At 41.6% G+C, this 17,447-nt stretch overlaps 1 protein-coding gene across 4 annotated transcripts in view; it reads left to right on the top strand.

The window, feature by feature from the left end:
• The window catches only part of ARHGEF26 (Rho guanine nucleotide exchange factor 26), a 115,074-nt gene that overhangs the window by 16,947 nt on the left and 80,680 nt on the right, over positions 1-17,447 (top strand). For all 4 annotated transcript variants that reach the window (XM_073359637.1, XM_073359638.1, XM_073359636.1 and 1 more), the window contains exons 5-6: positions 1,700-1,756; positions 10,573-10,733. In XM_073359637.1, coding sequence (XP_073215738.1) covers positions 1,700-1,756; positions 10,573-10,733 — 218 coding nt within the window. The remainder of the gene's footprint in view (positions 1-1,699; positions 1,757-10,572; positions 10,734-17,447) is intronic.

Here is a 17,447-nt window from a genome sequence, read left to right as displayed (position 1 = left end):
TGATCTATTAACTTAGTTAACCCAAGCTGAAATCAGATTACCAATAGAAAGGAATTGTTTACTATATGGTTTTAATGTTTAGATCATAAAAATAAACATTCAACATTCTGTACTTCCACATAATGTCCTGCATTTTCAGTTTCTTCTAATGCAGCAGTTCTCAAACCATGGTTTGGGACCCCAAAGTGGGTCACAACCCTTTTTTAATGGGGTTGCTAGGGCTGGCATTAGACTTGCTGGGGTCCGGGGCTGAAGCTGAAGCCTGAGCCCCACCACCTGGGGCTGAAGCTGAAGCCCAAAGGCTTCAGCCTTGGGAGATGGGGCTCAGGTTACAAGCCCCCCATCTGAGGCTTAAGCCCTGGGGCTTTGGCTTTGCCCTCTCCCCTGCCCAGGTGGTGGGTCTTGCGTGGGCTCAGGCTTCAGTCCCCCTTGTGGGGTCATGTAGTAATATTTGTTGTCAGCAGGGAGGTCATGGTGCAATGAAGTTTGAGAGCCCGTGTTTTAATGATTCTCAAAGTTTAGCTCATAGTTGCACGATTAGTGAGACTATCTGTGATGCCTTAATATGGAAGGTTAATGTTTTTATTGATAAACACCAGGTTTAAATTGGATTTGTTTTGTTTTTTAAAAGGGGCTATTGAAATGTTTTACTTGTGAAAAAAATTTGACATTCATGTAAGCCCACGTTTTCAAACTTTGCTGCCTAAAGTCAAGTTTCTTAGTCTGTATTTAGACATCTAATTAGATGTGGCGTGATTTTTTCAGAGGCGGGTTCATGCTAAGGCTTGAAAAATTGCACGCAAACTGCAGATATGAAATATCCCAGTTTGTATATTCAAATATGCATCATCTCATTAAAATAACGAACCCAAATTGCATGCACGTGTGTGTGTGTGTATGTGTGTGTGTGTGTATGTATGTATATGTGTGTGTGTGTGTGTATATGTGTATATATATATATATATAATAATCACAAAACCACATCACTGTTTGAAATTGTGTAGAAAAGATGTAGGGGTGAAATGACATACCAAGTGCTGAAAGTCAGAGAGGGAGGTAGAATATCATTGGAATGGGGATGATGTAACAGAGTGGGAGGTAGAGGGGGGAAAAAAAAGTTGCTGCTGATGATTTAACTTTAGATTAGACTGGTAGGCTAAGAAAGAGTCGGAAGGGAGGAGGAAGAAAGGATGGTGCAGAGCTTAAAAGGGTTGTGATGGGGCTGTGAGGGGTAGAATGTAGTGGGAGAGGCTGGGGCTGGGAGACAGAATTAGAGAGGATAGGTAGGAGTTGAGACTGAGTGACTGTGGAGTAGGATGGGGAGGAGTGGGAAAGGTGAGACCAAGCGAAATTATAAATTTAATGTCAGCCTCAAGTGAATTTGTGATATGATATGTATAGGGCTCCTCCAGCATCAAATTTTAGTCAATGAACTATCTCTCTAAAAAGGCCCTGAGGTGAGAGAGAAAATATTTAGGGACAAATTTTCAAGGAGGCCTCAGAAATTGCATTCAGGTATGTTGTGTGTATGCAAATTAAGTAATTTAACTTTAAAAATAAAGTTCTGCATGCTTAAATACTTGTGTGTGCAAAATCTGCCACTTAATTCTTAGCACAAAACTTGAATCCTTGTTTACTTGGATAATGTAAAAGAAAGTGTTTTTCATAAGGATATTAAATATTAAAATTTGTCTTTTAGGTGAAAAAGAATGGATTGTCTCTGACGATCAGTCAGGAGGAAAGAAAGAGGCAAGAGGTATTCTTTAAGTAATTTTTTTAATTGTTGATTATTTAGTAATATATAGCATGCCTGATTTGATATTTTGTGAACTTCCTTTATGTACCTGCCCATAAGGGGGACAACTTTAGTACCTCCTAGTTCCATTCTCTGCTGCCCTATAGAATGGGCTGGATTTTCTCCCTCACTGTGACTCCTTTGCCTGCACCAAGGGACAGTAAAACCAACTGGAACTCCCTAGCATGTGAATCTCCAGCTTGGGTAGCTGGGATGACCCCCTGTGCGCTCTTGGTAGAAGTGTGGTTGAGGCAGGCTGTACTCCAGTGAACTCTAGCTGATGGATGGCTCCTTAGAGGTCATAGCTAGTCAGCCCCTCTGCACTATGCTGGGGCAAGCATGGAACCAGCTCCAGAATCAGAGCTGCAGCTAGTGCCTTGTGTGATATCCCTTCCACCCTCAAGCAGAGAATATAGGCCGTTATCTCTAGATTGTGTACACAAGATTTGTAACAGTCTCCTTCTCTGCAACTCCCCCATCCCTGTGGATTTCTTGTCTGCTCTTTGCAGGATTTTGATGTATTTCATTATTTATGGATGAGGAGAATCCCAAGAGATGTGACCTGTCCCTGAACAAACCAGGGGTTCTCCTTCTGCCTGTTGTCACCTTAGTGGACACTTGTGCTACACCCTCTGGCCTGTTTTCACTTTTGGGCCTGGGAGAGGGGCCTCCTTTTCATCCCTTTTGAATTCCTCAGGAGCCATTACTCCAGCTTTCTGAAGTCAGATCTACATATACTTCCTCAGAGAGAGCAAGTCCTTTGTGCCTTTCAGGGTTAGAGCCTTTAGATTTAGCCAAAATATGTCTTGCAAGCCTCAGGTTTTTGTGTTTTTGTGCTAGTGTTTCAGCAGAGGCAGCTTTTACAGGAATCAAAAAGAAGTAATCCTAGGATACAGCTATGCCTGTAGTTGGTGTTTTTACACCATTCTCATTGTGTGTATAGTTAGCTAAATTTCTGTAACACACCATCGATATGGAAACTTTTTGGAAAAATTTGTTTGCTACTGTTGGGTGGGGTTTAAGAGGAACAAGATTTTAAATTGAGGCACCACCTTTAACTGTGATTTTAATATGCTAAGTCGTTGTGCGTATATTGTGTCCAAAGGAAATACTTCTATAATTATGGTGCTCTAACTAGTAATACTTTTTTAATACATTCACTTCCCTTCAAACTATCATCAAGTTCTAATCTTGAATTCATGTACTTCTGCACCACTACACAAAACTGCTCTTCCCACCAGTCTGTTAATATTTTCATGAAGCACTCATTAGCTATTGCGATACAGACAACTGCTCATGCAATGCAAATGAAGTCTTTCAGACTCTTTCATAGAAAGTCTCCTAAGTTGACTATAAAGTAGTAATTGGTACATATGATCTCAAGCTTTCTCCCTCTATTTCTGTTTACTGTTATTACTGTATATGTGAACTTAAGATTATCTTGATTTGTTCTGTCATGCTAAGTGTTTTGGGTATAAAGTGGTATTATACCAAAGCTTGTTTGCACTTTGCAGTCATCACATAGCAGATATTAATAGCAAATTGACTTTAGTGCTGATTTTCAAACACACTAGCATGGCCTTGCAGTTCTCAAACTGAAAGAAGTCAATGAGGGCTCTCATAAAAAGCAGAAACAAAGAAGCTCCTCAATAATACAGTGAAGGGAAGGCTCATGTGTTTCCTTAAGTTCAAAAATGCATAGATCAGAACAAATTAGTCATGGAACACTGCAGCTCTCTTTAGGCAAATCCTTTCCTGGTGAGTGCAGCTGGAGGAAACGCAATGTAGCCAGGGTGAAGTTAGAAATACATGTGGTGAGCGAAGGAAAATGGCCAGAATGCTGTGTTCAGACACCCTTTTCCCCCTACATCAGCCATATAAGTATAGCTGACCAGGCAGCCTTGTTGCCTTAGTCAAGCTAGCATCTGGCTATATTCTGTAGACCTCTAGGGCCGAGGGATACATCAGGCTGGAATATAATGTTTTAAGTGTCATTAACTTTATACATCTCCTTATACTAAGACAATGCACTTTTACAAGGACCATGCTGTTTAATGCAGCTGTTATATGGCTCCTAATATGTTTCCGGTCACATCCCTTTTTGTTGAGAGTCTGCTGGCTATACAGGTATCTTGTGGAGGGAACTGAGAGTGGCTAGCAGTGGGGAGGAGGGAACATCCCACATACTCACCTTTCTGACATCTCTGGCATCCCTACAGTTTTCCCTTGGAGTTGGCTCCTTCTCTTTGCGCAGCAAAGGCTTTAGAAAAGTGTAACGAGTGCCTCCTGCTGCTACACGCAATACTACAGGCCTTTTCTGCTCCTGGCAGCCCCTATAGGTTGTCAACCTTATTTGGTGGGTCTTCAATGGCTATACCCTCCGGCTGGGTCTCACAGTCCAAACATACTCCTTCTGGGGAAGCAGAGTCCAACAGAAATTGTCCATCTGCCATCACCAGGGCCCTTTAAATCCAGCCCTTCACTTTGGCTTCTAAATGCACTTGGACCCTTTCTCAGAGCTTAGACGGCTTTGTCAGTAGCCAGCGGGGGAACCCAAGCCTGCCCACTACTCCAGGTCCCTATAAAGAGAAGCCACGTACTGTTTCCTTGAATTAGTTGCTGCTATTTTGGGCCTTTTCCCACAGCCCCTTTATCTTCACCCCACACCTCAGGGTTAAGGTTCTCAGGCCCTCTCTTCCCCAGTTTAAGCAAATACAGCTGGTCATGCTCCTGTGGCCAGAGAGGAGCTCCCAGCCAGGACCTGACCTACTAAGGGTATGTCTACGCTACGAAATTAGGTCAAATTTATAGAAGTCGGTTTTTTAGAAATTGTTTTTATGTAGTCGATTGTTTGTGTCCCCACACAAAATGCTCTAAGTGCATTAAGTACATTAACTCAGCGGAGTGCTTCCACAGTACTGAGGTTAGCGTTGACTTCCGGAGCATTGCACTGTGGGTAGCTATTCCACAGTTCCTGCAGTTTCCACTGCCCATTGGAATTCTGGGTTGAGATCCCAATGCCTAATGGGGCAAAAACATTGTCGCTGGTGGTTCTGGGTACATGTCGTCAGGCCCTTCCTCCCTCTGTGAAAGCAGAGCAGACAATCATTTCGTGCCTTTTTTCCTGAGTTACCTTTGCAGACTTCATATCACAGCAAGCATGGAGCCCGCTCAGCTCACAGTCACCGTACGTCTCCTGGGTGCTGACAGACGCGGTACTGCATTGCTACACAGCAGCAGCTCATTGCCTTTTGGCAGGAGATGGTGCAATAGGCCTGATAACCATCGTCGTCATGTCCAAGGTGCTCTTGGCCACCTCAGTAAGGTTGGTCAGGAGTGCCTGGGCAGACATCGGCGCAGGGACTAAAATAGGAGTGACTCGACCAGGTCCCCTCTCCCTCGGTCCATGAAATCAACAGCCGACAATCGTTTCGCTGAGGTCTTTCAGGGGCACCTTAAAAAGTTTAATGGAGATTCAGTCCTGCCCGGAACACCGGGGGGAGGGGTAGCTCAGTGGGTTGAGCATTGGCCTGCTAAACCCAGGGTTTTGAGTTCAATCCTTGAGGGGGCCATTCTGTGTGACAGTTGTTCTTGTTTCTCCTTGATGTAAAGCCACCCCCTTCGTTGATTTTAATTTCCTGAAAGCCAAACCTGTAAGCCATGTCATCAGTCGCCCCGCCCCTCCCCCCCCCCGTCAGAGCAACAGCAGACAATCATTCCGTGCCTTTTTTCCGTGCAGACGCCATACCATGGCAAGCATGGAGCCCGCTCAGATCACTTTGGCAATTAGGAGCACATTAAACACCACGCGCATTATCCAGCAGTATATGCAACACCAGAACCTGGCAAAGCGAAACCAGGCAAGTAGGTGACGTCAGCACAGTGACGAGAGTGATGAGGATATGGACACAGGCTTCTCTCAAGGCATGGGCCCTGGCAGTGTGGGCACCATGGTGCTAATGGGGCTGGTTCATGCCATGGAACGCCAATTCTGGGCCAGGAAACAAGCACAGACTGGTGGGACTGCATAGTGTTGCAGGTCTGGGACGATTCCCAGGGGCTGCAAAACTTTCACATGCATAAGGGCACTTTCATGGAACTTTGTGACTTGCTTTCCCCTGCCCTAAGGCGCCAGAATACCAAGATGAGAGCAGCCCTCACAGTTGAGAAGCGAGTGGCAATAGCCCTGTGGAAGCTTGCAACGCCAGACAGCTACCGGTCAGTTGGGAATCAATTTGGAGTGGGCAAATCTACTGTGGGGGCTCCTGTGATGCAAGTAGCCCACGCAATCAAAGATCTGCTGATATCAAGGGTAGTGACCCTGGGAAATGTGCAGGTCATAGTGGATGGCTTTGCTGCAATGGGATTCCCTAACTGTGGTGGGGCCATAGACGGAACCCATATCCCTATCTTGGCACCGGAGCACCAAGTCGGCGAGTACGTAAACCGCAAGAGGTACTTTTCAATAGTGCTGCAAGCACTGGTGGGTCACAAGGGGCGTTTCACCAACATCAACATGATGCTCACATCTTCAGGAACTCTGGTCTGTTTCAAAAGCTGCGGGAAGGGACTTTATTCCCAGACCAGAAAATAACCATTGGGGATGTCGAAATGCCTATAGTTATCCTTGGGGACCCGCCTACCCCTTAATGCCATGGCTCATGAAGCCCTACACAGGCAGCCTGGACAGTAGTCAGGAGCTGTTCAGCTACAGGCTGAGCAAGTGCAGAATGGTGGTAACATGCATTTGGACGTTTAAAAGCACGCTGGCGCAGTTTACTGACTTGCTTAGACCTCAGCAAAACCAGTATTGCCATTGTTGTTACTGCTTGCTGTGTGCACCACAATATCTGTGAGTAAGGGGGAGACATTTATGGCGGGGTGGGAGGTTGAGGCAAATCGCCTGGTTGCTGGTTATGCGCAACCGGATTCCAGGGCCGTTAGAAGAGCACAGGAGGGCACGGTGCACATCAGAGAAGCTCTTTGAAAACCAGTTTCGTGACTGGCCAGGCTATGGTGTGAAAGTTCTGTTTGTTTCTCCTTGATGATCTCCCACTCCCCCCACCCGCCCCCAAAGGAGGGCAGTTGGTTACACAGGGGCTGTAGCGGCGGTCTGTGCTCCTGCCTTTACTGCAGCTCAACCATACACTAATATGCTCCAGTAATATGCTCTCATTGAATCACGCTGCTGCCACCTGTTAGCTTCAGCCCTCTCTTCAGCCTGCCACTTACCCTCTTCAGCCCACCACCTCTCCTCCCAGTCGTTTTGTGCTTTCCTGCACTCTGACATTGTTTGCCTCCACACGTTTGTCTGTGCTCCATCAGTGTGGGAGGACAGCATGAGCTCAGAGAACATTTCATAGCGAGTGTGGTTTTTTCGCCTTCTAATCTTCGCTAGCCTCAGGGAAGGAGAAGATCCTCTGATCCTTGAAATACATGCAGCTGGTGGAGGAAAAAAAAAAGGGGACAGTATTTAAAAAGACACATTTTATAGAACAATGGGTACACTCTTTCACAGTAAACCTTGCTGTTAACATTACATACATAGCGCATGTGCTTTCGTTACAAGGTCGCATTTTGCCTCCCCCCACGGCGTGGCTAGCCCCTCCCCGTGGCTAACAGCGGGGAACATTTCTGTTCAGCCACAGGCAAACAGCCCAGCAGGAACGGGCACCTCTGAATGTCCCCTTAAGAAAAGCACCCTATTTCAACCAGGTGACCATGAATGATATCACTCTCCTGAGGATAACACAGAGATAAAGAATGGATGTTTGAACACCAGCAAACATACACTGCAATGCTTTGTTCTGCAATGATTCCCGACTATGTGCTACTGGCCTGCGTGGTAAAGTGTCCTACCCTGGTGGACGGAATAAGGCTGCCCTCCCCAGAAACCTTTTGCAAAGGCTTTGGGAGTACATCCAGGAGAGCTTTATGGAGATGTCCCTGGAGGATTTCCTCTCCATCCCCAGACATGTTAACAGACTTTTCCAGTAGCTGTACTGGCCGCGATTGCCAGGGCAAATTAATCATTAAACATGCTTGCTTTTAAACCATGTATAGTATTTTAAAAGGTACACTCACCAGAGGTCCCTTCTCTGCCTGGTGGGTCTGGGAGGCAGCCTTGGGTTGGTTCGGGGGGGACTGCCTCCAGGTCCAGGGTGAGAAACAGTTCCTGGCTGTCGGGAAAACCAGTTTCTCTGCTTGCTTGCTTGCTGTGAGCGATCTACAATCTCATCATCATCATCATCTTCCTCATCCCCAAAACCTCCCTCTCCATTGAAGGAGTCAAACAACACGGCTGGGGTAGTGGTGGCTGAACCCCCTAAAATATCATGCAGCTCATCATAGAAGCGGCATGTTTGGAACTCTGACCCGGAGCAGCCGTTCGCCTCTCTGGTTTTCTGGTAGGCTTACCTCAGCTCCTTAAGTTTCACTCGGCACTGCTTTGGGTCCCTGTTATGGCCTCTGTCCTTCATGCCCTGAGAGATTTTGACAAATGTTTTGGCATTTCAAAAACTGGAACGGAGTTCTGATCGCACGGATTCCTCTCCCCATACAGCGATCAGATCCTGTACCTCCTGTTCGGTCCATGCTGGAGCTCTTTTGCGATTCTGGGACTCCATCATGGTCACCTCTGCTGATGAGCTCTGCACTCACCTGCAGCTTGCCATGCTGGCCAAACAGGAAATGAGATTCAAAAGTTTGCGGGCCTTTTCCTGTCTACCTGGCCAGTGAATCTGAGTTGAGAGTGCTGTCCAGAGCGATCACAATGGAGCACTCTGGGATAGCTCCTGGAGGCCAATACCGTCGAATTGCGTGCACACTACCCCGAATTTGACCCGGCAAGGCCAATTTCAGCACTAATCCCCTTGTCGGGGGTGGAGTAAAGAAATTGATTTTAAGAGTCCTTTAAGTCAAAAAAAAGGGCTTTGTCGTGTGGACAGGTGTAGGGTTAAATCAATTTAACGCTGCTAAATTCAATCTCAACGCCTAGTGTAGACAAGGGCTAAGACTCCTTTTATCTGAGCCCGCTGGGATAAAGCAGTAATTGGCTGCTTCCATGCAGCCTTTTCTAGGCAGGCCTGGAGGAGCCACCTTTGCCGCTCCTCTCCTGGGGCGTGGCATAGTAGGACCATGGGGCTTCCAGCAGAGGTCCATGAAGAGCCCTAGTACACCCAATCACAGAAGGAATACGTTTTTGTGGATTTGATTTAAAGCTGGAGTTTTTAAACTATCCAATACCTGTTACTTTTCGATTTTAAAATCCCAGTTCTTTGAAGGAGAGGAGATTTTAGAAACAAATCAAGGATTTTGAATAAAAAGTCTGGGATCTGAAGGGAATAATCATGAGCACCCATAAGCACTGAAGGGCATTCATTAACAACATCTACAGAAGAGTCCACTGTACTTGAGATGCTGATCAGTCCTTTCAGAAGCTGGAAAGGTCCAATGTGTTCAACATGTTTGTCAACATGTATGTTACTTCTCAGTTAGTAAAAATCCACAATCAGAACTTTCAGCATACAGTCAGCTTCTGAAGTATATTCCCTTCAGGTTTGAAGATGCTTAGAGACACTAATTACAAATAGTTCCTGAAATTCATGTGAAGATATTTACATTTGTTATGTTGTCAGCCAAGTTCTATAAACTCTCCAAGTGTCCTTACTGTAAGACATTCAAAAATTTCTAGGAAGTATATGGAATAACAAATGTCTCAGAGCCAGTGCGACCCCATGGTGCTATTTAAAAAGGAAGTGTCAACATTCTTTAGTGATCAGCCAGTCTGTATATACAGCGAGATCCAGGAACCCCAGTTAGATTTTTTCAAATGAAAAACTAAAAGCAGGGCAGGGGAGGATATTACAACAACTGGATACATTTCTACATCTGAAACAGTAAAACCCTGGTTGACCAAACCTCTGCAGTTCAAAGATCAACTGTATCACCTAAGGTTTTCTATGTATGCCAGCCAGCTGAAGGAAGAGTTGGGAGGAAAGACCCAGGGGTATGGTGCTATATTGCCTGACTGATGGGGAGAGAGAGAAGCAGTGACAGAAATCTTTTTGTGAGAGGCTGTATCTGTGTGCCAGAGAGCTATCCTTTCCTCCTCAGCTAACTGCTCCACCCTCCTAGTTCTGTCTACTAGCTGAATCTTTGATTATCCAAAGGTTTTAAGTGTTCCCATAGACTTTTGGGTAATCAAGGTTCCATTACACAAGAATGTTGCCCTAGTAGATAACTTGAAAAGACACATTAACTGATGTGTAGCAGCCTGCCTATGTTTAAATTCTCTGCCCCAGAGTACTGGAGTGGGCAAATCTTTTAAGAGACATGTTGACGTCTGCAAAACTGGAAAGATCACAACTGGTTTGAGTTTAACACTTGGCTTAACATTCTTTGGATATGTCTACACTACAGTTAAAAAGTCACAGCTGGCCTGTATCAGCTCACTTGTACTCGTGGGGCTTGGGCTGGAGCCCAGGCTCTGGGATTCATGTCTACACTGTAATATTGCAGCCCAAACGTGAGTCAGCCGTGGATGTTTAATTGCAGTATAGACATACCCTTTGACTATGAATCAGAGTTGAAAAGGCTGCTTTTTTTTTTTTTTTTTTTGCAGTACTCCACTTTACATTTAAAAGTAAATTTTGTGACTACTTTTAAACTTGTATTGGCAAACTTAGTCTGGATGATAAATTCTTCTGTTGTAATTTATACCATAACTCATTCAAAACAAAACAGTTGATTGTAAGTCTGTTTTTCCTACCGTGCAGGCTATATTTGAAGTAATATCATCTGAACATTCATACTTGCTGAGCTTGGAGATTCTGATCCGGATGTTTAAAAATTCCAAAGACCTGAGTTTAACAATGACCAAAACAGAAAAACACCATCTTTTCTCCAATATTGCTGATGTCTGTGAAGCGAGCAAAAAGTAAGTTTATTGTAAAGGACAAAACCCTTTATTTGCATGAAATTCTGAGAGTGGTGGTTATGCGCAGAAATAAATTACTGTGTGCATTATATTTCATGACTTTAGTAGGAAGCATCTTTACTTGATTTTTGTGGTGATAGCAAGAAAAAAAAAATCTATTTTTCATTAAAACCAAATGGTCTCCAATGACAAATATAAAAGGTTGATATTTTATGCTTTAAAAAGACTAATACATTCAGATGATAGATGGACCTGTCATATTTTAAAATAGTAAAATACATTTTGCAGCAGTTCAGAATAAGTAAAATACAATAACTAAAGCATAAAATTGTGGTACTTCAGTTACTTTTTTAATGATTGACAAGGAGATGAAGTTGTTCGTTGTTTAAAAACAACAAAATATATTTGAGAAGATGGATTCCGTAATAGGTGTTTGTTGAGTTATGGTATGTCACCAGTTATTAGCAACAGATTTATTGTTGCCTTACTATAACTCTGTGCTGAGAGGAAAAATTAGCTACTAAATAATACATTAAAACTGAATGGAAATCATTTTGAGAAGATGTCAAAACGGGGGTTAATCTTCTGGAATATTTTAAGGCATTAAATAAACATTCCTGTTTTTTAAAAGGGAGATAAAACTTTCGAAGTACTTAGAAATATGAAATAAGGAATAGCATGAGTATCATTAAGTCAAACCAAAACAGCAGAAAAATATTTCAATGATTCTTTACGTGAATTGAAGAGGTGCTGCAGAAACTACTTCCGTGTTTATCTTGCTTGTATCGTACACACACAAATGTGTCTGTGTTTGGCTGGAGGAGGAGGAGGGAGATTGATTTTGTTTGTTCATTCTTTAGTTTTTGGTCCAAATTTTGTGCTTATTAATCCCAGTCCTGCATGGAATGAACTGAAATCCGTACCAAATTAGTCCCTTTGTGTTTTGAGATTGCCAAGAAGACTGATGACAAAACAGTGTACTATGTAGTTGGAAATGACTGCATAGCTCTCTTTTTTTTTTTCCTCCATGAAACAATACATTTTCTTTTTTGCATTGTTTACATGGTTTGGGGGCACGTATTATGTGTCAGAATTTGAAAACCAGTATGCTACAGGTAAATTAGCTTCATTATACAACTTGAAATTAAATATAATTACTCTTTCCTTTTGTACCTAAAGCTCTGAAATCAAGTAGGCTCTTCTGAATAAAGTGTAAAATTTCTATCAGGCTGTCTTTTCACTTTTTTTTTTTTTTTTTTTTTATTTCTGTCCAAGCACCATATCCTCAAATCTAGTTTTCATCCAGACAAGTTTTTGGAGTTTTGACTCTAATTCTTTTTATCAAACTGATGTCCAGCTATATTATAAATATTCTTATATCCAGCTACAGGTTTTTTGGAAATTAACATTAAATGCAAATACTGGAGATCAGTTTTAAAACTTTATTTTGTATTTACTTTTTCAATAAATTTGAAGGAAATAACATAATACTAAAGAGCAAAGTACTGTCATAGAATGAACAGTATAAGAAGAAGGAAAAACATTCTGCGAGAAAGATACTGTTTTAAATAACAATTAAACTCCCATTTAGGGCCCAAACCTTTAACTTCAGTGGGAGCTGAAGATACTCAGTACCTTTCAGGATTATGCCCTTAGTCTTTCATGGTAGAAGCTCAGAATTATAACTTTACAACTAATCATTGCCTGATATTATACTGATATGAAGTGATAAGAGAAAAACGACCTCTTTCTATCCCTGGAATGTCATAGCATTTGAAGGGAATAGAAGAATATTTTTGAATACTATTCCCACCTGCTGTCCTTTGAGATTTGGTTCGTATGGCTTCCCCACTGACTTCACTGACCTACCTGCAGTGTATAAAGTGAAGCACAAAGTTTGCAGAATCAGGGACTTAGGTTCTTCATTTGTGGAATATCAAATGTCATTTTCAATTCTTGAAGTCTCTTCTAACAGGAAATCTTTTTGCAGAAATAATCTGACCATATTCCTTCCTTCCTTTTTTTTTTTTTTTTTTTTTTTAAAGTAGGTTTTAATTGTTACAGACAATGTCATAGGTGTGCATGATGCATTACAGACAACTAAAATAATTCCAAGCCTCATGGAGTTTTTAATCTGAATTAGGATAGAAGGGATGATGACAGTAATGGAGAGTGAAGAAGGGGGAAAGAAAAGTTGTGGATTCCAGTAATAAGTCATGGAATAACCATATGTGTAATTGCATCTTGTCAGTGCCATTTTTTTTCTTTAATACATTAAACATTTAGGATGCTGTCCAGAGTGGAGCTATCAATGGAAATGAGCATCAGATGGGTAACCAAAAAAACTGATGGTAAAAAAAAAAAAAATTTCTGACAACATCCAGAAACCTATTTCCAATATTTTTTCAGGATTCAGACTTTTCCGTTGGGTTAAATAGACTTTATTATTCAAAGCAGCAAATCTGGTTGCTACTTGCATTAATTGAAAGAGAAACTGGAACAGATCCTGCTTCCTTTTTGCTACTCTAGCAATCTTTGCCTGGAATAATGGCCCCTTGGGGCTGGTGAAAGCCAGTGCAATGGGCCTCTGGCTGGACCAAGATTGGGTGGAGATGGTCAAGTGGCATAATGTCAGCTCTGGCACCACTCTCAATATGTTCAAAGTGTAGCTCTTGAAGATTGAGCCCTCTGCTTTCAAGCCGGAGGAACCATGTTTCATGACTATCAACCTAACTTCCATAGCTTGGATTTTACCAGTCTGAGATTCTAACTTTTTAAAAATCGATATTAGAGAGCGACTCCTTTAGTGAAGCAGTCCCGTGATTTGGATTGTATTTTCTTGATGTGCAGCTTTTTGAGATTGTTGATCTTGTATCATCAGGGTCCTACCATAATATTTGCAGGACTCGGGCTGTATCTTGAACAGGCTCTTATACTGAGAGATCTTTCATAGAATATCAGGTTTGGAAGGGATCTCAGGAGGTCGTCTAGTCCAACCCCCTGCTCAAAGCAGGACCAATCGCCAATTTTTGCCCCGGATCCCTAAATTAACTCTCAACCCTGGGTTTAGCAGGCCAATGCTCAAACCACTGAGCTAGCCCTCCCCCATCTTTTATCTTGTTAGCTTTTTCTAATGCTTTCCTCACCACAGTACTTGCAAAATAAACAGCAGATAATTGTTTGCTTTTGTGACTGTAGTGACTAGATGAGAAAATGCTTGAATGGAGCTGGTCAGAAGTGTGTCTTGAAAATTATTTAAATTTAATAGAAAGTATTAATTAAATGCCAGTTGTTAATCAATTTGGGAAACTGACCTACAGTAGCTGGAGGGGAGGAGCATATAAATACATCTAAATATGTTAGAACACTGCATCTCTAGAGTACAGTGGTCTGCACTATCCAGTACAACTACAGGTGCCTTGTCTATATCCATTACAACTTCCAGTCCTGGATAGTTGAAGAATTGTCTACTATTTCCAAGGAAGTATGCAAAAATATATTGCTTAGCAGTTCACTTTAAATTCAGGAGAACATGAAACACTGTTTTAACACACTCTAATTAGGCAGGTAGGGATAGATGCGCATAAAGAGGGGGGAAATTGAAAATATAAGTTAATGTACTCTTAAAATTACTTTTTGGATTTAAAACACATTTGTTTTTATCATTAAACTGTTAATAACCAAAAATTGGAAAATAAAACAGCCATATCTAGTCTTTCAGGATTTTTAGACTAATCTTAATATGAGTCTATTGAACTGTCCTAAATTCAGCAACAGTTTAATATTTGTCCTCAAGTACTGGCTCTTGCAAATGCAGTCTTTAATCAGTGAGTAACTGTTTACCTTCTGTTGAATGTCACTGTGCAGCATTCCATTTTATCTTTTTCGTAAAGTGCATAGTCCCTTTATTGTTCTTGAACAGTGTCTGTGTATGTCATAGCACCTGTCTACAGAAAGCTGCATTGTGTTTGGAAAGGAACTTTCTTGAGTAGACAGTCACCAGAGAGAGAAAGAAGTCCTAGATAAACAGAGCTCATATGAAACGGATGTGTCTGCAAATCTTTAGATGGTTGCTAACATTGTAAAGTCTAATTTTGTTTCTTTTTTGGCCAACTGTTCAGACTTTTATTTGTATTTAGACTTTTTTCAGTCCTTTTCTTGTACTCTAAAAATGGCAAAGTAATTTTTTCATGGAGTGTGTATGCTATACTTGTAGGTACATATGTAATTCTCAATCCAATTAATTTCTCAGGGATTGTATTACTATAGTTTGTGCATTGTCCACAGCCTGGTGAGTGGGTACTACACTGGCTGACAGGCCTGAATTGCTATGTCCCAAATAAGTAAAAGAAATTAAAGCTTTTGCTATTTTTGTTTGTTTTCTCTTCCTGGTTTCTAATATGAAAGTCAGCAAACTGGATGAAGGATTCACACAAAGGCCCCTATCACCTTGCAGTGTTTAATGTATTGATCCTCCCAACACCCATCTGAGGTAGTGATTAGTACGCCTATTTTACAGATGGGAAACTGAGACACAGAGGCACTATGTGCCTTGCCCAAGGTCATACAGGAAGGCTATAGCAGGAAAACTGAACCCAGGTTTCCCGAGTCTCAGGCTAGCACCTCACTCATAGACCATCCTTCCACGTTTGCATTTGCTACCTTTTCCCTCTTCTTCTGTCCTTCATTTTGTATCCTTTTCTATGTAGAAATTGCTGTGGCTTGAATTTCTTTAGCATTTAAGGCTGCAGAATTTGTAGGCCATATGGGGGAAGGACTCCCCCCATTCACCCTAGTGCATCTTATAAATTCTGGAGGCTCCTAGCCCCACTGACCTCACCTCTTGCTTCCCATTTATTTCAAGTATCCCAGTGAATCTTATGTCCCTTGTGTGGTAATATAGTTTCATATCCCCCAAGGTTGTACTGTAATATGATTTTATTTCTCAAAGTTTTGAAACTGGAAGTGGTATACATCAGGCACAATCTGGATTTTGGCTTAAGTATAAGATGTGAGTGCACAAAATTTTTTTGAGAAAGCACGCTGCTGCCATAAACTTAATAACTATTTGATCGGAATGTGTCTGTACATTTCAATATTTGGATTAATTTCCCCATAAAGCACAACACAGATACAGCATCTCTTTTCTAGTGAAGTCTTAGTTTTACTCAACTTGTGGTAAATGGCACAAGTACATTTAAAAGTTTCTTGTCCCAAGTTGGGCAGGGTTAGATTCTGAGATCTTTACTTCACAAGTAGTCCCAATGAAGCCAACAGGAGTAAGGAGCATCCTGACTAAGGATGTGAAAATCTGGCCCACAAAGATTGAATGTTTTGGTCTGAATTAGAACCCAGAGCCTGTCTAGGTAAGTCTTTTAGTCTAATGGCTTAGAGTGCTCTCTCACATTTGTCACTGACTATTTTATGCTCCACTTATTAAATAATTCTGCGTTCTAAGGAATTAGTAGTTTTATTAGTAACGGCATTGCAAATAAAATGAAATGGCCCACCATTTATGGCTGATGATGGAATCTTTCATCTCCAGGTAACTCATCTGCAAGGCCCCAGGTTGGCAATTCTGAAAACCAATATTGTCTGACGGTTGGTTGGTAGAATAATATGAGTTGGTTATCTCTCTCCAGTTCTTAATGGACAGGTGTTGATGTTACAAAACCACTCTTGCAATAGGTAGTAGTTGGCACCTGTTTTTGTTAGCTTAATACATAGCAACGATTTAGTTAGCCTAGAAACTTTCCTTCCCCTATAGATCATTCCTGTAGGGCACAGCATACTGGCATATCAGTGATCAAGTTTACACTGGGATCCAGTGTTAATCATCAGCTTTTCTTATAACTAAATTCACTAAAACTATTTTTAAATGAGAATTTTAAAGTAGCAAAAGGAAAACAAAAGTTTTTAGAGGAATCTTTCTAACTCCTTTTAAATAATTGTCTTCAAAATAACGGGGGAGGGGGAGCAGGAGAGAGGGGAAACAATGGAAAATAACAAACTGGCCTGAAATTATAATTTTATTTCTACTTGTCTAGAAATTTAGTTAGAGGCTCAAGAACTTTTTTTGTAGTTTGGAGTGAAAAATGAGTTGTTTATTCCTTTCTCAGAACTTAAAGCATATTTTATTTCCCCAATTACAGGATTCTGTAAAACCATAGTGAACAAGGTGCTTTTGAAATACTGTCTTTCTGCACCTTCATCTATACAAATAAGCCCATGGGAAAGGATTTTGCAACTAAAACCTTTCTCTTAGTACATCAAAACTGTTTGACCTCCTTTTCAAAAGTTTCAAAGGTGGTGTAAAAACATTTCCCAGTCACGAAAGTGTAGTAATTTAATACAGCTGTCCTATTTTACATGGTATATTCTAACCAAACTTCCTTTTGTTTTTAAAAACACAGTCTCAAATTGCATATTAGGGTAATAGCTGGAATTCGCTGGCTTCTGAGACAGGAAGGTAGCTACTGAAAAACAAATGCACTGGCAAACATACTACATTTTAATGAAGATCGCATGTAGTTTATATCTGGTATCTTAAGGTTGAACATGTTCAGTGGAAAAGCTCCCCAGAAATGTCAAGCTTCTAATAAATGACAAGGCCATTCCTAATTGAACAAAGCTCTCTTTGTAACAGGTAAAAAACAGACAGCAAAGCCTGTCTCTGCATTTGGAAGCTTATTGACATATCTCTCCTCAGAAAAG

The sequence above is a fragment of the Lepidochelys kempii genome, chromosome 9, assembly GCF_965140265.1.
Source record: "Lepidochelys kempii isolate rLepKem1 chromosome 9, rLepKem1.hap2, whole genome shotgun sequence".
In the NCBI taxonomy this organism is placed as follows: domain Eukaryota; kingdom Metazoa; phylum Chordata; order Testudines; family Cheloniidae; genus Lepidochelys; species Lepidochelys kempii.
Note: the sequence above shows the minus strand (reverse complement) of the source record. Positions and strands in the feature narration are given on the sequence as shown.